At 34.4% G+C, this 25,252-nt stretch overlaps 1 protein-coding gene across 1 annotated transcript in view; it reads left to right on the plus strand.

Annotated features, from left to right (window-relative positions):
- The window catches only part of CSMD1 (CUB and Sushi multiple domains 1), a gene marked incomplete at both ends in the record, with an annotated part of 1,089,811 nt that overhangs the window by 781,203 nt on the left and 283,356 nt on the right, over positions 1 to 25,252 (plus strand). Inside the window, 2 exons of the mRNA XM_084261313.1 lie at positions 11,340 to 11,443; positions 15,830 to 15,942. Of these exons, the coding sequence (XP_084117439.1) occupies positions 11,340 to 11,443; positions 15,830 to 15,942 (217 nt within the window). The remainder of the gene's footprint in view (positions 1 to 11,339; positions 11,444 to 15,829; positions 15,943 to 25,252) is intronic.

Here is a 25,252-nt window from a genome sequence, read left to right on the forward strand (position 1 = left end):
CTTTTATGTTTAAATATGTATAAGTAGTTTATATGCCTTATTTTAATTAAGAGGTTTTCTGTACGAAACAATATCCTTCTTAAGACATCAAACACTTCAGGACACAAGGGATGCAATGCATTTAACCATCCGCAGGTATCTGTTACTCTGAGTGCTCAAGTATTCAATATGTCCATGCTAGGTTAGCAGGGATGACACAGGAAAATCCAGACCCTTCCAGAGAGGCAGTTAAGAGTCAGGCAAGATGCAAAGGCATCTTAAATGACTGTAAATGTCTGACTGTGGGCATTTAAATTTAACTCAAAGAAGGATACACTGTAGCCTAATTTACTGTTTGTTTTTCTTCTAAAAGTTCATTTGCAAAAATACAATCTTCCATTAACATAGTACCAGTAATGTACATGCTTTATCAGAGTTTCTAACTTGACTCAGTATGGTGCAGACCTTTGAATTTTCTATTCTGAATAGCATTAAACAGGAGATGAACTCTGAGACTGTATACATTTCTAGCAAATTAATTCCACTGATACATTATATTTTTCTGAGGCATTTACTTTTACAAATATTTAGGTATCTCCCTTTACCTTTGGAGGCTTTCAGAGCATTCACTTCAGTTGCCTGATTGCACAATAATACAGTGTGAAGCCAGGATCTGTCACCCTTCTAAATGAAACAGTTTGTGCTGTTGCAACTATTTTAACATAACAACAGGAAATACTCAAGTTCGAGTTCTGTGCTTCTCAGAGAAAATAGGTGTTTATAGACCTTTCTGCTACTATTGGAAACTATCTCTAAAACAGACTTCATAGCTAAATAACACATGAAATGCAGGCTTCACCCAACATGTTCAGCTAAAATTACCATTTGAGTTAAACTACTTAGTTTGGCTATAAGGTTATAGAATTCTCATAAGGAATTTTTGCTTAATGTCATGACTGCAAACACTGCTTTATTGTGTTACCTCCTGGAGCTCCACTACTCGGCATATCATTGCAAAGGTGTGTGAGTTCCCTCAATTTATCTTGTACTATCATGTTTGAGTTGGGACATACAGAATTAAACACAATCATAGAATGGTTTGAGTGGGAAGGAACCTTAAAAATCAACTAGTTCCAACCCCCCTGACATGGGCAGGGACATGCTCCAATACACCAGGTTGCCCAAAACACTATCTAGAATGGTCTTGAACCAGGGACAGGGTTTTCCTCAGCTTTGTCTGGGCAACCTGTTCCAGTGCCTCACTTCCCTCATAGTAAAAATTTTCATCCTGATATCTAATCCAAATCTACCCTATTTCAACTCAAAGCCATTACCCCTTGTCCTATCACAACATGCCCTTGTAAACAGTCTCTCTCTAGGTTTTGACCTTTTTGAAGGTCAAAAGTTTTCCACCTTTCTCAAGCTTCCTGACTTCTCCAAAATTTGAATGTTTGTCATATTTTATTCATGTTCTATGTGAAGTTTAAGTAAGAAGAATTAAAATGTCAGAAAACTCTTGAGGAATTATACTGTTGAAAATGTAACTTTCAAGGACCCAAAATAAATTGCCTGAAGTACTACATGGTAATAGCAGAGATGAGATCTAACTCTACAGATTCTTACCAAGGGCTCTGTCTAGAGAATTATTTGTGTTTGTATAAATGGATAGACACTTTTCATATGTACACACGTCTTTATTGTTCTGATTCTGGCCATGCCAGAGTCAACCTCCCCAAGCAGTCAGCATAGGTCAGCTGGGTTAGCACAGGTGAGATGGGTTAGCCCGGGCTGTTTTCCATACTGCCTGACATCACTCCCCCATAAAAGGGGCTGGGGGGGTGTGCCTCCAGAGCATTTTGAGTATGATTGGGGTGTTGAGTTGGTCCTTGTGTTGTGCAGCATGCTGTTATTGTTGGGTCAGTAAGGTCCTCTGTGTTATCACTGGGTGCAAGTGAAATTTGCTGTGGGCTCTTATGGTTCCCCTTTCATGGTAACCTGTCCTCATCCCAACCTATGGAGGCTCTGTCTGTTTCTCTGGGAGTGAGTGAGGGGCACATTGTGCTCAGCCACTGGTTGGGGATGAACCACCACATTCATGTAGCCCTTTACTTCTTGTGCTCTATCAAGCCACATATCTACTTTTGTTCTTTAAGACTACAGGAAGGAAGACATCAGTCAAACAGGCTAAAACTAATTATATTTCTCCTGCTGGAATTTCTAAGAGCTAAAATATTCTTGTGCTCATTAAACAAAATTCTCAGCCCTTATTTGTATTGGAGCCCTGATATGGTGATTCCTTTATTCATTTATTCTTATTTATTTTGTTTTTAACAAGTGATAAATGGGAGCTTTTCATTATCAAATGAAAGAACAGTATTTTTAATAAAAATACTACATAATAAAAATACAGTATTTTTAGGCCTTGTTTTGAACAACAAATCTAAAAGTATTTTTTTTAACTGTTATCGTTATCGTGTCTTCTCCATGATGTGTGCTGCTCACCACTTTAGAAAAAGCTCTTGAAATGTTTTGAAAAACACAGTTGGAATTATTTTACCTGAATGGCAAGGAAAGGTTGTAATGAATGTATGCATTTTTTGCTTTCCTTCCCTTCCGTTGTTCTGTTGATATATATATATATATATTAGTGTATAGTGTTTCTTTAAAGCTGGCACATTCATATTTGTTTCCCACTGATACTCTGACAGTTGGAGTAGCAGCAGGAGCAAAACTGAAAACTACATTCTTGGCATTTTCCTTTGGCAGAAAATGAGAAATAGAACGTTGTACTGTATCTGAGAATCCTCTCTAAAATAATCCAAAGTTATGAATGCTAACATTTTACTGTCAACATATGAATGTTTGTCTACTCTTGCAATTCTGCTTGTTATTGGTTTAATTTTTATAATAATTTTCAGACAAATCAAGCTGGTTCATTAAAAATATGGCTCACATAAATTTGTGAAACATTAATTGTGCTCTCATACTCGATTTAAATATTAGCTTTTAAAGCTTTATATGATTATTTAAACAAACCAAAGGAGAAGGAAAATATCTTAGTACTTAAGATGGTACACTGAAACTTGATGTGATGGATGTCTAGACACTATTGCTAAAGATTAAAAGGTGACTTGGCAACAGGCTTCTTATTTGACTGTTTAACAGATTATGTCAGATACATTAACTTTAAAATCCATCATTATAGTGGGTTTTTTGGCATGTCTTCCTCTACAAAAGAAATAAAGTTGTGTTAAATAATGTGCTCATTGCCTTACTGTGGTTCTATTATAGAACTATTTTACATCGTCAACAGCTACCAGTAAAATTGGTGCTTTAGTGTAACAACAGTTTTATTATTTTAATCTTTTCAGTTAATTCTATTGGTTGGATTTTTTCTAATTGCAGCTTCCAGCCACGCTATGTCTGCTCTTACACACTCTCTCTCTCTGTGCATATGTACATGATTAGAAAGTTCTTCCTTGTAGGACTGGTATAAGATCAGAATCAATTTATTTCTCAGTCTTCGTTACATAAACAAAATAAACTTACTTTCGTAAGAATATTGCTCTTTTTTCCTTTCAAATATCTCAAATTATTTGACCTTAGTTAACTTGCTGAGAAATGACTATGTTAGATACATTCATTGCCTTGAATACACTGTGTTATCATAGGCAATCCAAAGAATGAAAAGGGAAAAAGTCAATCTCTCTTTACTTACTGAAAAATGTTTGGGGCATGGGGAAAGCAGCTGTTGATAATCATTGTAAAGCAAATAACTGGATTTAAAAAGGTGATGGGTTTTGTTTATTTTTATTTTTTTTTAATTTATTCTTGTGATTATACTATTATTATTTCATTCTTTCCCATTATTACTATTATTTTATTTATTATTACTGTTATTTAGGTTTTGTCTTTACATAACTTCTACCATGTTTGTTTATTATGCTTCTGAGAATGAGAAGTATAAATCATAATTCTAATATTGAAAAATAAGCAAGTTTCTTTTTGTAATTGCATTTTAAGGAACTGCAGTTCTTTGGATAAAGGTACTACTTTAAGCCTTCAACATTTATTAAAAATAAGAAACAGAACAATCTAAGTGTTTTTAGTAAATTTGCTGTAATTCAACAAAAATGTGGGGAATTAAATTTTTGCAGGACAGGCCCTTCTTTTTAGCCTCTATTTTTTCTTTGGTTGGACACAAGCTATTTTCACCTTGGAGTTATAGATTATTTATTTGTCATATTATTAATTGCATCTGTATCTATGTCAAATTATTAATGTTACTAATAGTTTCCTTTTTAAGGTCTTTGAATCAAAAGAAGAAACTTTTCTTATTGAATATGAAAAAATGAAGTGTTTTGTTGGCTTTCACTTTGCAGTCTCGAGTATCAGCTTATATTTTAGGAATCCTGAATCAGACACTAGTATCACTTGGGCCAGTCTGACTACTGAGTGAAATTTAGGCAAAACTGTGAAAATAAACAAGATTGTTATATGTAAAAATGGTAATTTTTTTTTCAATCTCGTAATCTTTTTATAGGTCATAATTTTTCACTTCTGCTTTTTTGCATTTACTAATAATTTCAACTCAATACATAGTTCACATTATAATCACAACTAATCTACTGCTAAATTGTTTATGATTTTGGATCCATGTTCTCTTTTATGATAATAATTAAACAGGTCATGACTCTTGTAGATGAATCCTTAAAATGCTTTCTAAAGAAATGTAAAATATTATATGTCTAATTAATATAATCCCCTCCACTGCCTTTCTATCAAATAGATATTTAAATAACAATTAAGTTAAACATAATTCTCTTCTTGTATTGCATACAAGCCCCCAAATAAATAAACTTCTTTATTATTTCCAGGAAGACAGTGTTGTTGTCTAGTAAGCACAGAAAATAATTAGGAATCTGGATACTACTGTTTCTCAGACTATTGAGTTGTCTTCTGCAACTTACTTTATGGCTCTATATTTCAGTCTAAAATTGTAATAAGGACTGCAGTCCTTTGTAAAGCACGTTGATATCTTCTGAGTAAATTGTTTATAAAACTGACAGTTACCACTCCTCCTTCCTACACCCCCACCAAAAAAAAAATAATCCTCTAACATTCCAGAGGCAATAATGAGAAGAAAACAAAACAACACAACAAAGAAAGTCCAAAACAACATCGTTCTTATCTTTTTGGACCATTGAATTTATTAATGTGAATAGAGGTGGAAAGGCCTATAGAGGGAACTGTAGGTAATAGGAGACATAGCATAGGAACAACTTGTTCATTATATTAGGCAGTGTTGTGTGTTAATCCCAGTAGGCAAGGTGGCAGCTGAGCCCCACCCAGACATATTCTCACTCCCCTCTAGTGGGATGGGAGGGACTTAAAAGTAGCAAAGTGAGAAAACTCATGGGTTGAGATAAAGACAATTTAATAGGTAAAGCAGAAGCTGTGTGCACAAGCAAAGTAAAATTAGGAATTCATTCACCATTTCCAATGTGCAGGCAGGTGTTCAGCAAGCTCCAGGAAAGCTCCATCACAGAACAGTTCCTGGGGAAGACAAACACCATAACTCCAAATGCACACCCCCCGCCCCCCAACTCCTGCCCCCCCTTACTCTTTATTTCCCCAGCCATTATTGCTGAGCATGACACTATATGATATTTGATATCTCTTTGGTCAGTCGGACTCAGTTGTCCCAGCTGCGTTACCTTGCAGCTTCTTGTGCACCACCAGCTGATTCACTGGAAGGTCAATGTGAGAAGCAGGTTTTGATGCTGTGCAAGCACTGCTCAGCAACAACTAAAACATCCTGTGTTATCAGCACTCTTTTCATTGCAACTTAAAAAAAAATAGCTCTACACAAGATGCTTGAAGAAAATTAGCCCAAACCAATACAGGCAGTAACCAGTTTCACACTCTTTAGTGGATATGTTAACAAAAACCATAGTTATAGGGGATTGCATTCAGGTTCTAATTAAGACACCACTGTGTTGTTTGAAGATACATTGGGTCCTTAGGTTTCTTCTTTAGTTACTGACATAGTAAGTATTTGGCTAACAAGCAGCATAGCTGTGTGGGGTCCATTGGCTGTGTTTGACACATCTGTTGTGAAAAACTAAAATGTTTGAAAGTTCCTGATGTTATTTAGTAAATTTGTAAGTTTAGTAAATATTTTCTCTTGTTATCGTAAAAGTCAGTTAAGGAGCTCTCTAAGACTCAATTTTGGAGTTGTAGGAACTAGGCATTCTTTACTGCACCACCGGATGCACAGTGGATGGCTCCAGTTTAATTTGAATACCATTAGTTGTGAGAGCAAAAGCTTGTATCTTTCTAAGACATGCATATTCATTTACTTTCCTGGAAGCAATTATAATATTTGCATATTCATTGCACATACACTTTTAAGTCTCTAAGTATCTTTGGTGGTCCTTTGAGGTCCCTAGTAGTTGTTTAGAAGTGTCCTTTTACACAAACTTCACCTTGAAGCATGTGCAGTGTGGATTACTCTAGGTGGCTTATTTCTTCTCTTATGGTTACCTAGTTTTGACTAGTTTCTTGCTAATTTATCTTCACCCATGCACCACAGATGTGAAGTATTGTCATTAGTTGCATTCTTATCTGAGGCTCCTTGCAGTCCTTTTTAGTTTCATGTTCCCCCTTCTGTTTTTAATAGCCATACACTCTGTTCCATTACACAACAATAGCTCAAGGTTTTTTTTTATCTCCTTTCTGTTTGCAGCAAAAGTTTAAAAGCTGCTCAAGTCAGCACAAAGCAAGCACAACAGAATTACCATCACAGGCATAGTGGAATCCTTCAGCCTTTGTTCAATGTATCACTCTGATGTTTTTTGTTTAATAAGTTTTTGTTTACATTGGTGACTTTTGTGAACTGAAACCCAGTTACAAATCTGCACACTTGCAGTAAGACATACCCAACAACTATATTTATAATCTAATTCATGCCATTATTTAAAAAATTCTCTATTTGTATGATCCTGAGAGAAGAGAGAGAAGTGCTGTTGCATTCTTAAAGAATCTCATTAGATCTGTGTTTAAAAAAAACCCAAACCCTTATATTTTAGAACATGTTCCCATGAATGTATTTTCTTCCTGCTTACTGTTGTCATGGTCTCAGTATTGTGGTCATATTTCAATAAGGCATTCCTCTGCATTTATTACTTGTAACTAAAAAGAGTCATTATCCTCTCACCATTGAAATCTGATACAGACTTTCTTGTGGCTTTTTAGTTGGTGAAAAGGAGATTGCTTTAATATCTTTATTAATGATGAGGGGATTGAGGGCACAGGTGATGTCAAGCTAGGTGGGAATGTTGATCGGCTTGAGAGTAGTAAGGCTCTACAGAGGGGATCTGGACGGTCTGGATCAATGGTCCAAGGCCAATTGCATGGTGTTCAACAAAGTGCCAGGTCTTGCATTTGGGTCATCATAACGCCAAAGCTTGAGGAAGGATGGCTAGAAAGCTGCATGACAGAGAAGGACTTGGGGTGTTGATTGACAGCCAGCTGAATATGAGCCATCAGTGTGCCCGGGTGGTCAAGGAGGCCAACAGCATCCTGACCTCTATTAAGAATAGTGTTGTTACTAGGACTAGGAAAGTAATTGTCCCCCTGTACTCAGCGCTGATGAGGCCGCACATTGAGTACTGTGTTCAATTTCAGAGCCCTCACAACAGAAAGGCATTAAGGTGCTGGAACATGTCCAGAGAAGGGCAGCAAGGCTTGTGAGGGCACTGGAGAATAAATGTTATGAGGAGCTGCTGAGGGAACTGAAGGTGTTTAGTCTGGAGAAAAAGAGGTTGAGGGGAAACCTAGTTGCATTCTACAACTACCTGAAAGGAGGTTGTGGAGAGGTGGGGACTGACCTTTTCTCCCTTGCGACAAGTGATAGAACAAGAGGAAATGGCGTAAAGTTACACCAGGGGAGTTTTAGATTGGATATTAGGAAAAACTTCTTTGCAGAAAGGCTTGTTAGGCATTGGAAGGGACTGCCAGGGGAAGTGGTGGAGTCTTCATCCCTGGAGGTATTTAAAAGACAGTTAGATGTGGTGCTGAAGGGACATGATTTAGTAGTGGATGGCAAGTTAGGGTAATGGTTGGGCTTGATGATCTAAAGGGTCCAATTGTCTTCCAACCAAGACAATTCTATGATGCTATGATTTTTTGTCATATTCCCCACTGCTTTTGCCAGAAAGAATGTCCATACAGAAATTTCTGCCCTTCCCCATGACTTGCTGTAGCAATTATGCCAGCAGACAGGCAAAGCATGTGAGTTGCTGGGATGAAGGAAAATGCTTCTAAGGAAAAAGTAATTAGGAAATTCACTTGTAGAACTTCCATTAGATACCTCCATAGGTGTCTCATATTTTTAAGCTTTGTTTTCACAGCCTATTTATCTAATCACGAATAATCATTCTGAATTGCTTATAAGGGAATTTTGTCTCAAACATTTCAGAAAGCGAACAAGGTTATTCTTCTGTAAGAAGTATAATGGATCATGCAGGAATAAATATAATAGCTTTGGAAGTGATTTTTGTGTTTCAATTTTTTCTTAATGAAAACAAATTCTTTATTTTAATCAGTTCAGAGTAAGCATATTTAATGATGATGATCATATTAGTATTACTGGATTTTTTTAATTGCAAACCAATATTGAATCTGGAAAAGTGTCTTGGAGCTGTTTTTTTTCTCCTGACTTTATAAATGATATTATTTAACCATACAACCATGTATTCCTCTTGCTGATATTGGTTCGATCTTTTTAAGTTTTCTTCACTCTGTATTCATAGTTATATCCATACAAATCTGTCTTATATTCTTTCTCATAAATAGATCAACAAACAACCTTCCCTCCATCTAAAAAAATTCTTAAAAAGCCTGATGTTGTAAAGCTTTATTTACAGAGGAACTAATTTTATTTAAATATGTCTGTGTAAGCATTAGTCTCAAAAATCCCCATCTAATCAATGTAAAGGGAAACTCTGAATGGCAGTTTGGCCACCTCAAGACAAGTAATGTGACTTGATTAGAATGGGTGCCTAATGTTTACATAGTAAAATTCAGGGGGTTTTGAATCAGATTAAAGGATTTGAAGTTAGACTTCTTAACTCTCAAACACGTTAATGTCTCTCCAGTGCAGTTTGTGTTAGCATAGAATAACAATTAGCATGCAAGTGAAGAGCACAAGGTGTTGTCTAATTGCCTAATATTTCTTCACAGGCAATGTATTTCCAATAAAGAAGCTTTTCTTGTGACATTTCTTTCGAGGTCTTTAAACCTTCCATTTATGGTTCTGTATTGAATAACTTTTTTGTCACTTACTTTATTATTAAAGATATGAACATTCACTTTTTTAATTGCAATGTAAAAGAGTGTGTGAGTCCAACCAAATGGAGCATATTTAAATAATTACCATATTTTCTTATGGAATATTCTATCAGGTTCCCAACCCAATTAAAAGTCAAATATATGTCGTTATATTTTATTGCCAGAAACAAGCCTGCTTTTATGTTTCTACATATTTTTCTTGCTTTTCTTTGGCTTTTTTAGTCTTGATTTAGTAATGAAATTTTCATGTTAACCATTTTTACAATATAGGAACACTGGAAGGTATGTCAGGAGCAGATGGAAATACATATTATTTCTATCTACGGCAAATTCTTGTTATTAATGAAACTTAATGTAGATAATGCAGTACACTATATCTCAAAATGTGTCAGGTCTGCAAAATATACTATATAGAATCTATATTAGATCACACACAAAAATACCCAACACAAACATCGAAAAACTCTCTGACCTGTTGTCAAATTAATTACACAATGTTTCTTTTAGTGATGTTTTTCATACCTATGGGTATCTTAGGACCATTCTGCTTTTCTTTAAACATCCCACTTTTTTACTTTTAATGACACTCCTGTAAACATTAACTCCATTTTAAAACATAAAAGGGGACTTATTCTTGGAGTCAATTTTAGCATACTTTAAAAAACATAAACATAGAAGTAGCAGAGATGTCAAAGCAAGGTATGAAAAGCAAGATGTGAATTTATAGCAAAGGTGCAATATGTTGTCTTAGATCAATGGGTTTTCTTTGTGTTAGCAACTGAAGGAATATAGTTCAAAGTAAACTTCATCTACTCCAGTAGTCTAAATTCCTCTCTGAAGTTAATAGAACTGGACTCTACCCATTCCAACACAGAGAAATGAGATTTGCTGACTTTCATAATGCTGAGAAAGTTTAAACAACTAGCTTGGGTTAGATGCTGCTGTTTTACAGGGCTAGGTTTGAATAAAATGAATTCTGCCATGAAGATCAGATAGAAAAAAACTTGAATGAATGGAAACCATTTTTTTCCAACATGTTGTTTCAAAAATAGCGGCATGATAGAGCCGATTCAGAAAGCCCAAATCTGACCCGAATATTGTTTCTAGCTGCAAAACAGGTGAAAATTTCATGGCTTTTTCATGCAGTGGCTGAAGTTGTGTGAAAATCTGCCTGGGAGTATCTGGAAAATTGAGTATGAAGATCATTGTGACTGCAATGTCTACAGAAACCTTGATATCAAAATGTAAAAAAAGGGCAGTGTGCTTATATACATATATGCATATAACTCACAACTAGTTCTCACCAGTACAGAACTCTAAAAAGTACACGTCTTAAGTGTTCTGCTGTACAAAACTAAAAACATTTTCATACATCATTTTATCATATAAATTTACAGGTTCAGTAAATTATAAATACTTTTTAAAGCAATTCTGAAGGATACATTTTTAATTTTCTGGGAAATACATGAATTCACATGGAGTGAAATTATAATGTTACTAATTTATATAAAGGCTATTTCTGCATTTGTATTTCTGTGCCTCCTTCATCTTCTTATGAATTGATAATACATACATGCAGACTTTTTGGTGTATAATTCAACACATGAGAAAGTTTTAACATCATATACTTGCAATATTATGCTATATAATTTTTAGATACTATGTATAATATATATTTTTATATAATTATTCTAGTAAAAATATCTACTGTTGTTTGTAATAAATTTTCAATAATAACAACTAGCACCAGTTAGAGGCGATTGGCATCTTCAGTGTATGACACCACTAAAAGACTATGACAAAGACTTTGCTCTTGGTCACAGAAAATACAGAAATTCTCCAATTCTGCTTTTTCTGTTGTATCTTTCTGAAATCAAATAAGACTACATGATATAATGAAAGAGTGTTTCATGATGTGACTTTGGTAACCAAATACCTTAAGACTAAAAAAGATCAGATATCCCATGGGTATGTTTAGAAATAACTTACTTATTTAATTTTAATAGGTCATAAAGCTTGCTTTTGAAGAGTTTGAGCTGGAAAGAGGCTATGATACTCTTACTGTTGGAGATGCTGGGAAAGTTGGTGATACCAGAACAGTGCTTTATGTGTAAGTACAGAACTTCAAAAAATTTCCTGGGAAACTTCTTGTCACGTGTTGCTTCTTCTGTGGCAGATGTCCACTTCAGAATCTATTACTGGCCTTTCTAGAGCTAGTACAGTGTTCTCACTAGAGATCTGCAGCACTTTTAGTATGTATTTTGGCTAAAATAATGACTGCTTTATCCTTGTTGTTCCACATTCTAACTTAGAATTACAGTATAGTTCTGGTCCTTCCATCTTTAAATTGTATCTCTTATAAAAACAAGGTCTGTGCAATTAGAATTATCTTCTCTTTGTTTTGAAGTATTTTGCACATTAGCATAACCCTGAAAATACTTGGAGGAAGTAAATGATTAATAACTTAAATACAGTGGAAACACAGAAAGGCCCATGTATGAATTTACAGCATCACAATAATTAGTCATAATTTTTAATTTATATTGTGACAGTTTTTGCAGTCATTAAACACTGCATTGTATCATGCATTATGAAATACATTATATTTAAACTGCATCACAGATATGCTCCATTTCACTTGCTTTTGAGAGAGGTCTTCTGTGGATGCAAAATAACTTTTCTCATAAAACACTAGGTCAACTTGTAGACTCCATGATCATGAGAAAGCTCATAACTAAATGTCAAAGTGATTTTCTTACCAAAATTTTCTATTAGTTGGTTTTAATAACTGCTATTGTATTAAATGAGGTTTGAGCAGCACCTTGCAGGTTTTTATTCCTCTCAGGGGAATAAAGCAATCTATAGCAAGGACTTTTCTGGCTACATTTAATTTATAGTTTCTCAGGATCTCTTAAAAAATAATACAGCTTTTCTTATTTAGAGCAAGTTTCTGTTAGCAGCTTAAATGCCAGAATTTCTGCAGAAATATCACAACATATCACTGTAGAAACTCATACATTTGATTCTGAAACTTTATAGTTTTTACAATAGTGTTTAAAATAAAAATGTAAAAGTAAACAAATTTCTAAATCCAAAATTAATTTCTAAGTGATTTGAACCTTTTCCCACCATATAAAATTGCCAGGTCTGAACACACAAGCCTCAGCCTAGTTAGGCCAAAATGTTTACAGGCCATCCATCCAACGAACATTGGAAACTGGCTAATGGCAGGTCAGTAAACACAGTACCTTTAAATACTTGATGGGGAAAAGATTGAGGGGGCTGACAAATACATAGAAAGGATTTGATCTCACCCAAGCTCTCTATAGTGTCCAAATTCTTGACCACTAGCAATTATCTCTGAAACCTTGAAATTGTGGCACTACAGCTAGAGGGGAATAGGAAGGGATACTGATGTTTAAATGTTCTTCTCATGAAGAGCAAATTATTTTAAATTGATGTAACCCGATTCTGTGACAGTGTAGTTTGTATTTTGACTGGCACATGTTGTTCTTGGTTTATTAAAGCAGTCTGGTTTTTTTATTTATAGTAAACCTTTTAGAAAAATCTTATCACAAACAGCTTAATTATAGGAGGATGTGGCCATCAACTTTATGTTGGGTTTTTTTTTTTAAGATTGCTTCATCTGTAAGAATTACTTTATGAGAATTCAAATATATTATTTTATGGGTTATGTATGCCTAGATGGTTAGCTCTGGAAATACAGCAATACAACTTAATGAAAATTAATCTAAATATGTTTATGCTTTAAAGTTTTGACTGAAGTTATTTCTCCTATTTAAAAGAGTTTGGCTGGGAACTACTGACTACCCCTTACAAAATAACTCACTAGTGATAATCATCTGTGGGATGAAGATTATCAATCAGAACTTTTTCTGCAGTGCCTCTTTTGTATTCTTAAATTCTTCCAAATTAAAATAACACTTAGCTTTAGAAAGTCTTCTTTGCCTTGAAATGCTATGATTTATATTTCTCTTGCAGCAGTTACATTAAAACTTAATTTCCTTTTTTGAAATGCCCTTAAAACATTAATCTTTTAACTTTTCTTGTATTTTTTCCCCTGATACAAAGAAGAAATCGCAAATTAGCGGTTCAAAGCCAGCTGCCTATGTCAGCTGTTTCAATACACAGCCATGTATGACAGAGAAATGCTTTTTTAGTAAATCCTTATCCTTCTTTTCTGTTCATACAATTTGGAAACATATCGAGGGCTTCAGAAACAATCCACTGTCCTGTAGTTGGTACAAAAAAACCCAGTAACAACAAAAAACCAAACTCATTTGCTGACACTGTTGATCATATGTTAGAGAGTCAAACCTTCAGAGCTTTGCTTTGTGATGTGTTTGCTTTTCCAAAGTATTACACACAAAGTGCATAGTGACTTGTCATCTTTGAAGAATGGTACAATACTGTAAAACTATTTGTTTAAAAGAAGAAAACTTGGACAATCAAAAGGAATTTACCCCAAAGAAGGAAAATATTTTCATGTATTGAAAGCACAAAAAGTGTTTATGATTTAACAGTATTCTTTGTTTTATTCAGTGGTTTCATGTCACAAAGGCAGATTTTGCTGACTTTTGAGTGGGAAACTTTTAAAATTTTACATTATTTTCAATATATCAGAGTATGAAATAAAAACATTTTAAATACGGGATGTACAGCTTCTTGTTCATATGATATTTTAGAGAAGATTCCCGTAGCCTGCCTCATGGTTCATTAGTTCTCACCTGCTGTCGGCTCATAGTCTTCTTTTATTATGTCTTTGCATTTGCGTTGCAAAAGTATTAAGAACTGGTTGATGATGTTCAAATATGTTTGTGGAGTAATCCAAATACTGGTTTCTGTTTCCTGTATGGTTTCTTTCTCGAGAAATTCTTCCTCTGGGACACCCTATCTGAGTTTGGCATGACTTGTTTTCCTTATCTCATTTGCATTTTTTAATCATAGTAAATGATTGAGATTTAGAAGACAGAGAATTCAGCATGTAACCTATCTGAGCAAAACAGAGTCTACATAAACAAAAAAGAAATTGTTACTGTTTTCTTATATAAAATAGTTACTGAGCTACCTGTAGCCTCCATCCCCAAAGGTCAACATGGAGTTCAAGGCAGATGACCTCTTCTTATGATGCTTTTTGTTGTCATGTTTGTTAACAGCTGAGATAGAGATATTCTGCAGCCACTTTATGTGTTACTTTTCCCACTACCTTTGAAAGATGGTAGGCCTTTTTCAATGTTAAGAAGTAATATACAAAGGTATTTTTTCCTAATAATTTTTGACATACATCTTTTTTTACATTAAGATACCAGAATTATAGATATACAAAGGATATTACCAAGAAGGCCTAAGGTTTCATGGTGGGATTCAATAACGTCTGTTGTTGAATATTGAAAATATTAAATATATTTAAATATATTAAATACACATTACATATTTAATAATAATATATTTATAATATATTTATAATATATTAAAATATACAGGTCTATACATAGCTATCACACAGTGCTGTATGAGAAATAGCAATTTCACCTTAAATATAAGAGATCAGTGTGAATTATTTGAATAGACTACATGAGCCTAGAACTGATTAGAAAGACATTGAGGTCCTGGAGTGTGTAGAGAATGGCAGCTGGGCTGGTGAAGGGGCTGGAGGGCAAAGCTTATGAGGAGTGGCTGAGGGAACTGGGATTGTTTAGCCTGGAGAAGAGGAGGCTGAGGTGAGACCTTATCACCACCTATAACCACCTGAAAGGAGTTTGTAGAGAGATGAATGTTGGACTCTTCCCCCAGGCGACAGGTGATAGCAAGAAGGGGAATGGGCTCAAACTGCACTAGGGCAGATTCAGATTAGACATTAGGAAAAAGTCCTTCACCGAAAGGGTTATCGGGCATTGGAACAGGCTGCCCAGGGAGGTGGTTGAGTCACAAATCCTGGATGTTTTTAAAAGATGAGGTGCTCAGGGATATGGTTTAGTAGAGGACAGGTACAGTTGGCATCAATGATCTCAAAGGTCTTTTCCAACCTAGTGATTCTGTGAGATTACAGTAAGTACTCCTGGACACATGTGCTCTAAGGTGTGCAAATCAACTTTCTTAACTTTCAAAAACCATGGCAAAAAGCACTTCTAATCTAAACAAGGGAAAACTATGCAAGTCATACAGTCTCTCACATCTCTAATAGCTTAACTGCCTAATGAAAGTTTTAAAGAACAGCTTCATTAAAAGTGTTTAATTGTTCTTAACTTGAATGTGATAATTCAAAATGTGTTTTTTGTTATAACTTCACTTTGTTCTAATCCATATAAAATTGGGGTTTTTTTAAATGATAAAAAACAGCTGATCAGAACAACCGGTAATATATTTTATATAAGCCTAAATACTTAAAAGCGTTTTTTTAGGGTTTGTTTGTTTTTTAAGTAGTAGTAGTAATGTGTTCCTCTTTGAATGACTTTGCAATTTGTCTTACATACAGACTCACTGGATCTAGTGTTCCTGATCTTATTGTAAGCATGAGCAACCAGATGTGGCTTCATTTACAATCTGATGACAGCATTGGCTCACCAGGATTCAAAGCTGTTTATCAAGGTATGAACTAAATTACCGTTTTTAAACTCAGGTTATAACTTCCTTTATTACATCCCAACAAATTTATTTTAAATAGCCACCCATTCCTTTCACAGATTTACAGTTTTGGTACTGTTTCTATTGATACTATTCTATAGATGTTTAACAGATATACAGGTTTGTAAAGACCCTCAACATAACTAAAAATCTGAAGTAAAAATGAGTTATTGTTCTAATGCTTTTTGCTTGAAGGTCAATGCAAGCTATGAACTATCATACTGAAAAAAAATAAGTGTTAAATTCTGCTAATCTGTGCAATTCTGTGTATTGTTTGAAAATTATGGTTAGCTTTATCGGGTTTTATCGTGGTAGTTACAAAATTTGTTTTCATGTCTCATCAAGAATCTTCACAGGCTGAGGTCAAAATTTGTGTGCAATGATAATGACAGAACAGGTACACTGTATAGGATTGTGGAAATTAAGAAGATGTATAACATTGTGGAAATTTATCTCAAAGCCGTGATCTAAACTACCCTATCCTCGTTTAGCGGTGCTTCTGTCTCAGAGATGAGAACTTTGGCAACATAAGAATCTTTAATTTTTCTTGACTGTGAGTTTCAGTTTGATGCTTTCTCAAGTTAATTCACTGTATTAAAAATAACTGACATCTGTTGCTATGTATGTATGTATTGATATTTTCCATTTTAATAGGTTGAATCTAGTTTAATAGGTTAAATCTACCACAAGCTAGAAAGAGCTCTTGCTTTTTAACATATGTTCTCACTTTTGGGTAATTTCCATATTAATTATTTCACCTTAAGGATAAGGACAAAAAGAGTTAATGGTTTTTTTTTTTTGAGAGTTTATCATAGGCACATCTGGTGAAATTTTTTTGTTAGCAAATTTGTTGAAAATGTTTATGCAAAAAATGTTGCAAAACATTGAGATACTTTTCAATGCTCAGTAACCAAAGGTACCTTTATTAGAAGAGTTGGAGTTCTCCCTAGATATTTTCCATACAATGAAGAACCCTATCTAAATGTTTCATTCCATCTGTAGTTACTGTACTGTTTCAAAACCAAGATAGGCAAAATAAGGAGTGAAAAGTTACCTAGATGTTTGCTTTAAGTGTAGTTTATTGCACTGAGGACATAAAGACAAGCTTGCCTGCTCAGGTTTGTGTAAGTGATATCTGTGGCTGATGGCATATAGTGAACTCTGATGATGAAAGGACAAGGAAAATGTTCCTAGTGGTCATCCAGGAAACCCAGTGCTGGTTCTCCACACCAGTATCCTTCTACAAGTCATCTCTCCGATGATGATGTTGATGTTGATTAGGATTATATTTACACCATAATTTTTCACTAGTTCTGTACACTTTTCTTTGGGATACATTCTTATTCATCATCATTATTTTCACTCATGGAACTGATCGGATTATGCTAATTAGGTCAAATGTACATTCATAAATTGACAAGTTTCTGTGTTCATATATTGCTGAACAGTATTTATTGTGTATTTCAATTACTGTTATCTACTTTTTTATGTACCTTGTTTTGGTTTTCTTTAATGTGAACTGAAATCTACAAAGCAACAAGTAAGAACAGGGGACTAAGGAGGGCTGATTCTCCTAACAGTGGCAATCGCTTCAGAAGAGGTTCATCCATAGCAAAACTACTGGGATTTGCAGGTCCATGGCCATGTGAATAACAATATAAGAACAAGGGAAAAGTACCATCATAGACTCTAGAGACACTATCACAATTGCATAAGTAAGTGAGATGCTAGAGAACTGTGATTAAAAAAAGCAGATACAGGCCCATTGCATTACTGTGGTTAAGACCTTACTGTATCTTAAGACAAAGTGCAGCACGTTCAGCCTATACAGTTGCACAGATCAATTACGGTGTGTTGCCTGAGGGCAATGACATACTCCTTATTTAAATTAATCCCACCATTCTTTTCCTTTCTTTCACAGTTTAATCTTCTTTATTTGTGTCTTTTCTAGGGAATGTGTTTATTAAGACAATATATTTTCTTTATAGAATTAATTTGTGAATTACTTAAAGTGGAAATAGTGAATATATAATGGAAGAGAATATTAGCACAAGTTATGGATCTGATACTACATTTTTCCTCAATCCAAAATTATGAGCTTTATCTCAATGAAAATGTTTGAGAATTTAAATCTATTTACTGAGTGATCATTCTGCCAGTTCTAATCAAATGGCATCTATTTTCATTTCTGTATTTGTCTAATTTATTGAAGATACTTCCTTTGTGGATTTCAATCTCTTATTTCTGGGGACTCTTTGAAAACATCTGAAGTATAAACTAAATGTTGCAAGAGTAGAGGCATCTCTGTTATGAAGTACATTGTTATAATTTGATGGTTGGATCCTGACTTTCAGTCTTAATTTGCAATCAATTATGAGTCAGTCTGTGTTTTTGTAGCTTTGGAAATTAATTCCAAAATTTTAAAATGTGAAATATTTACAATCTCAGAAGTGTAGAAAATGTCTTCATATCAAGGTGAATTATATTTTTTCCCCTCAATGATCTCATTAGCTTTATTATTTTTTTTCTCATGTTCTTTTGGGGGAAAAGAAAAAATCCATCTCACTTTCAACTAACATCCTGCTTTAGGCCAAGTATAAAATCTTAAACCTTTATCCGGTCACAAGATACTTCAATGATTCTGCTTCCCATTTGTTTAACAGTCAAAGAAGCTGTCCAAAAATAGAATCTCATTTTACCAATGGGAAAGTTAATGGGTCGTGACATGTGACTTCAAAGGCACTGTCTTTCTGATTGCAGTTAACTAAAAAGAAAGCAAACCACAGGCTTTGCTTTATCTATAGAGACCAAGTAAATGACACCCTTATTTGAATATTTTTTACCAAAAGATCTGTTTTTCTCAGTATGAGAACATGACACGTCAAACTTTTGGGCAGTATTTTCCAATTGACTAACTGAATTATGTTTTTTGTATCTGTTACATTAGTATCAGTTTCTATAATAAAATTTATTAAGTGTCATACACTGATTGCAGTTTATATAAAATTGTTACTTCAGCAGAGCTTAGTTTAATTATGAAATAGAGAAGCATTCTGGTGATGGAATTCACTTATCATAATGTCCTGGTTCCAGCTAGGACAGAGTTAATTTAACAAGGAGCCAGCACAGGTAAGCTGAGCAGACCAAGTGTTTTCCATACCATGTGGCATCATAGTACCAATAAAAGGATTGTTAAGGATGGCTCTGGGGCAGTCTGGGCATGGGCTGAGCATCTGGTCAGTCACTGGGTCAGTAAAGTGCTTTGTGTTATCACTCTTTGTGTATATTCTGTCATAAGTTCTGTTGTTATTTCCCCTTCCCTGTGGTGTCCCAGTAAACTGTCCTTACTTGGTTCCTTGGTTTGTCTCTGTCTGCCCATTCTCCTGCCTGTCCCACAGGTGAAGAAGAGGAGTGAGCAAGCAATGCGTGGTGCTCAGCTGCCAGCTGGGGCTGAAGCACAATACCTACATTTCTATGTCAACCTAAAAATTGCATGAAAAGATGTTTGTAAATGAACTGATATGCATCCCGTATCCTGTATATGAATAGTAAATTTAATCCTATTTACAATTTGCCTAAGGGATTGAGGAACAATTCTTAACGTCTTCTTATGCCTCTTCTGTGGCTTACTTTCAGTAACATTTTGTCAGAAATATATCATCCTATTAACATTCTACCTGTAATCTTATTACTGATTTTGAATACAGATGATACTTTAAGAAAAGTTCTGTAGTCTGACTAATTAGTCAGGCTTCTCAGACCAGCCATAAAGAGGACGGATAACTTCAATAATGTGCTGAATTTGGCTTATTCTACCTGTGTCATGGGTGTGCCACATCTAAAAATAGATGGTTTATGGCTTTTAAGGTTCAAGGTGGATCATGCAGCCAGATGATCAATAGTCTGATCAATGCTTGTGTTCCCATCTGCTGTACCACAGTGACATAGAAGCGGATGATCATCATCTTGAACTTTCAGGCATGAATGTTTTAGAATTTTAAGCTTGAGATTTTTTTCCTATACACACCTGTAAACGTGTCAGTGTGATAAAAATATTTGGAGCTCTATTTTTATTCCTATTTTTACATGGTTGTATAAACTAATGAAGTTATTTCATGAGCCTATCGTTTATTTCATACCAGTGCTATAAAAAAAACTTGGTGACTCAGTGATATAATCCCAAGCTTTTTATATAATTTGAAGTTATTAAGAATTCTTGGAGATGTCAGGAAGTATATCAGCCCCTGAAAGAAGCTGAAAATGTCAAGTTTACAACCTTAATTTGTATTGATGCTCTTCTGAGCAGTAAACCTTTAAGCTCTTCATTATGATGTTGTTTGGAAGCAACTACTTCTTTCCTCCTGAGACTAGTAGAAAAATACTTTCAAAAACATATTTCAGTTGCTCAGATAAATGTCAGTTGTCTTTTTGCATACACTACAGCACTTACTAAATCTTAAATCAGAGCAGTTTTTTTACATGTACACAACTAGCTTATAAATGTCATAGAATGACCAATATTGATATAGAAGTTTGTTTAGTGCTTTGAGATTTGGTAAAACTTAATGGAATTAGGCCTTTTTAGGACTCTTACAATTAGACATGCATTCAGGGAAATCATTGCGTATGGTGTAATGCTTGGAAAGAAAACAACTTGTAAGTCATTCAAGGAAAACTTTAATCTTCCTAATTTAAACTTTTCTTTCTCTTTCATTTATTTCATATATATTTTCTTTTAACTTTTTGTTCCTATGTATTTGAATTCAGACAATTCAACTGTGTTCATCTAGAGGACAGGCAATAAATACATTTCATATTTTATGTCAATAATTTAATATCTTAAAGCTATTTGGTTCTGTGAGCAACTGTCAGAGAATTTCACCATAATATTGTATAAATTAATATGGCTGTAGTTCCATACAGTGTAGATTAGTTTTGTGGGGGGAGAAATGTCAAGCATTTAATTTCCAGCACAACACATCACTCAGTTTCAGATAAGGAAGCTTTGCTGTAATGATATCTGACCTTTTAAGAGTATATTCTTATTTAGGTAAGCCAACAGAAGGCATTTCTAAATTTCAACATCCTTGAGTTTTCTTGCAAGGAATAAATAGTAACATCAGTAGGTTACCAATGGAGTGAAGAGGCATGATAAATTACTGTAATTAGAATCATAGAATCACTTAGGTTAGAAGAGACCTTTAAGATCACCAAGTCCAACCACAGCCTGATTTTCACTATAACTTCTAATGTAATCCATTCTTTTGTGCTAATAATGGAGATTCTCAATACACTGGAAAAGAACATGAATGTTAAAAATAGTGTGGTTTACAGACCTGATATCTGTGTACAGTTTTAGTTTTCTGATTTCATTGAGGAATACCTTGATTAATCATAGATTATAGAATGGTTTGGGTTGGAAGGTTCCAACCCCCCTGCCAGGGGCAGAGATACCCTCCATTAGACCAGGTTGCCCAAAGCCCCATACAACCTGGCCTTGAACACTGCCAGGGAGGGGGCAGCCGGAGTTTCTCTGGGCAACCTGTGCGAGGGCCTCACCACAGAATCATAAGGTTGGAAAAGACGTTTAAGATGACTGAGTCCAATCGTTCCTGTCCTATGCTAAACGATATCCCTGCTCTCATCCTAACTCCCAAACACCATTACACCAACTGCTAGAAAGAAAATTAACTCTGTCCTAGCAGAAACCAGGGCAGACAGGTTTTGCATATGTGTTGTTATGAGGCAAATGCATATGCATTTAAGTTAATACTGTAGGAGTCTTGGTTGAATTCTTCCTACCATCTAAACCCATTTCAGAACCACAGAGGTATCTTGGTAGCATCTACAACTGAGAAATTTTTTTGGTGTTTTTAGGCATCCTCCATAACTTGTAAAAATTCTGCAAATGATGGTCTGAAGGAAAGATACATCTCAGCTAGACAGCAACAGACAGGATGTTATGAGTTTTTCTTTTGAGCAATACTATGATAACTTTTTATAAAAGTATCTGATCTTACGTGACAGTTTTCTGTATTTTTTCACTAGAAGAATCAAACCATGAGAATTATATTGCCCTTTAGTTTTGAAGCCTGTTGATGCATGATGCTTGCTTTCTGGTTATAAAAATAAAACACTTGTTTTTAAATGAGCGGCTTTCATATTGCATCCCCAGTGTACCACTTAGTTTTTTATTTTCCTGTCTATGTTACTTTAGGTAATCATCCTTTTCACCTTGATAATGAAATAATGGTTTCAATGATGTGATGGCTGATACACCTTGGACTGTATTCATAGAATCATAAAATCATTTAGGTTGGAAAAGACCCTTGAGGTCATTGAGTCCAACCATTAATTGAACAGTACCAATTCCACAAATTCTAATATTCCATTTTTCTTTAAGTGATGTTATCACTGAAATCAATAAGCTCCAAAGAAAGCATTGTTTAAAAAATGTTTAAAAATCTACTAAATACTTAATTTGCTTCTGTAAGATTATTATTGCCATATTTTTGAGGTAAATTTTATTTAGGAGAAAAAGCTATTTTTTTCTAAGACACCAAAAATTTTTTTAAAAAAAGCACCTCATTTAGGATGCAAATGATCAAGGATAATTTTGTACTAGGAGTCAAGACTTTCAACTGTCACAGAATTTTCTGTGTATGTTATATGCAGCACGAGAGAGTCAGCATGCTCCAAGTTCTGTTTTTGAACCAACAGTTTTGTGAAAGAGAAAAATATGAAACTTGCGTTTTCATGAGAAGCCAAAGGGACATTTATTTGACCCTAAAAAGACATTGTACCTAAAACTGTTTTTCCAGCTAAGTCTTTATGGTAGCCTTTTTTTTTTTTTTTGTATGCATTAATAGATCTGTGAAGCACATAGTTATGTTTTAAATTATGTACACTCAGGAAAGGTAAAATTAACAAAGTACAATAAATTTAAACTACAGATTTAACTGACTAATCTACCTTAAATCCCTATGTAAGGGCTCTTCTTCAGTGACATCATGACCTTTCATAACTGCAAGTTAATCTTCAAAAGAAGAATACAAATCCTCTGAGGAGGATTAAACTGCAGTTATCTAAGGACAATAGTACACCTGAATGAGTACTTCTACAAATCCTTTACTGTGGCTTGATTTAGGAGCCTAGACATTGTTACTTTAGTTGATGATTCTTTCTAAATGCCACCTTTAGAAAAAAAAAATAAATTTGCCAAATTTTAAAATAATGCACATGGAACACACTCTTTATAAACAAAGAATAATTATAATATTACAAAAAATGCATGAAACTCCAGAAATATACTTCCTATGAACTTCTGAGTATCACAATGTGAGTCCATGGTTAAGATACCATATTTGATTATTGATCCGAATAAAAAATTTCTCCTGCAATCAATGGATAAATGGGTAGTTTAACAGTGTCTACTAATTACCTTACTTAAAAGTGATATAAAGAGAAATATTCATGTATATACATGTAGGTACATATAGTTAAATATTAGCATAAATAAATCTATTCATATTGACCTACTGCTTGCGGACTTGAAGTCCATCCAAATTTTATTCAAAACATAAGATTTTTTGCTTGTTTTATCAAAATATGCCCAGCTTTTGTTGAACTATTTCCAAGTTTAGATTTTTTTTTAATTCTTTAAAAAGTTTGATTACTAATTTTCAAGTAAAAGTAAAAATGCAATATTTCTTTAAACAATATTTTTGCATTCAGGGTTGTGTAGAATTATGTTTAATTTTGTTGTGCTATTTGTGAACAGTTCAATACTTAATGATAGAGCTTTGAGAGTACTAGTAGAAATAGCTATAAAATAAATTACCTTTTTCTTGTGTATTCTTAGCAATTAATATGATATTTCATATTTTGAACACAAATTTACAGGAGTTATTCATATTTTTATCTTTACTTAGTTTTATATCTCTAATGTAAGTAGGTTTTTTACCTATTAACTTGTGTTTTTCTACTTTCTTTTTGATAACAAAAATACCCTGTATATCATTTGATGTACTAAATATTTTTACTAATAAGTAACACAATAGTAATTCCAATTTCACACCTGACAAGTAGAATATAAATTTTAACATCAGAAATCTATTCTGTGTCCTGATACAATAGGATCTAATGTAGCAATATCAGATAGAGGAAAAAGTGGATTGTAGGGCAATCATCTGACCAAAAAATAAAACCCACAACAAAACAAAACAAAAACCCCAGAAGCCCGAAAACTTTAAAAATTTGCCTTGAATTTCACAATTTTATGAGAAATAATTTAAGAAATGGTGATACCTTCTTCACTGTATGTTAGTATTTCCTTAACAAGAAGAAAAAAAGGCCTTTCTAAGAATGGAGGGAAAACTCACTTAGCATCCATTCCTATGATTCATTTCTATAATGTAGTCTAGGACCAGCACAAAGTTGGAGTGAACAGAGCTGGAAGGAACCATACGGCACAGCAGGGGTTGTGTTATGTCCTGAGGATACATCTACATGACATGACCCTGAGGAGGGACCTTGTTTACCCACAAATTGTGTATGTGTGAGTATGTTAGTATATGTGTGTCTGGGGGCAGGCCAAAAAGGTGTTATTTCAGTGTTAGTGATATGTATGTCATCCAGTCTATGATTCATGTTTTCATAGCAAGAAACTGAGAGTATATAATGAACAGTTTGAGATGTGGTGAATTATGTTTGTCCCTGCTCTCTTTAGTGACAGAGCTTTAGGTAGAGTGGCTTGCCTAAGAGTAACCTTGGAGAAAAACACACAGCAAGGTGAAACTGGGAAGAGGGAACTGTGTGCCAACTCTTCTTTATGCATTTCCAAGAACATCACTGTACTGTCTTTTTTTACAACCTTCAGGTTTCTTTTTGCATTTCTGTAAAAATATGCAGCATGTTTTTAGATAGTGCTTATTCAGTAAGTCTACATGTGTGCTGTTATATCAATAACCAAATTAATGCCTCTTATTTAGTTTCTTAAGTTTTTGAAATTATTAGTGTGTGTAACTTTATCATGAAATAGTCTTTCTCTTCCTAGTCATGGACAGTTGTGTGTGTGTCGTGGTTAAAGCCTAGTACTGGCAAGGAGGGATAGATTCTGCACTTTTCCTTTGAATAGCCATACCTGCTAGAACAGTATTTCCATAGCTGAGCTTCTAGCCCATAGGGTCAAGGAGGAGGGTGAACAGAGATGCTGTGTGAGATGTGCTGGAGTTAACAGGCCAGCCTTCACACAGCTGGTGCCTCAATGTCTGCC

Source organism: Gallinula chloropus (genome assembly GCF_964237585.1).
Source record: "Gallinula chloropus genome assembly, chromosome: 3".
In the NCBI taxonomy this organism is placed as follows: Eukaryota; Metazoa; Chordata; class Aves; order Gruiformes; family Rallidae; genus Gallinula; species Gallinula chloropus.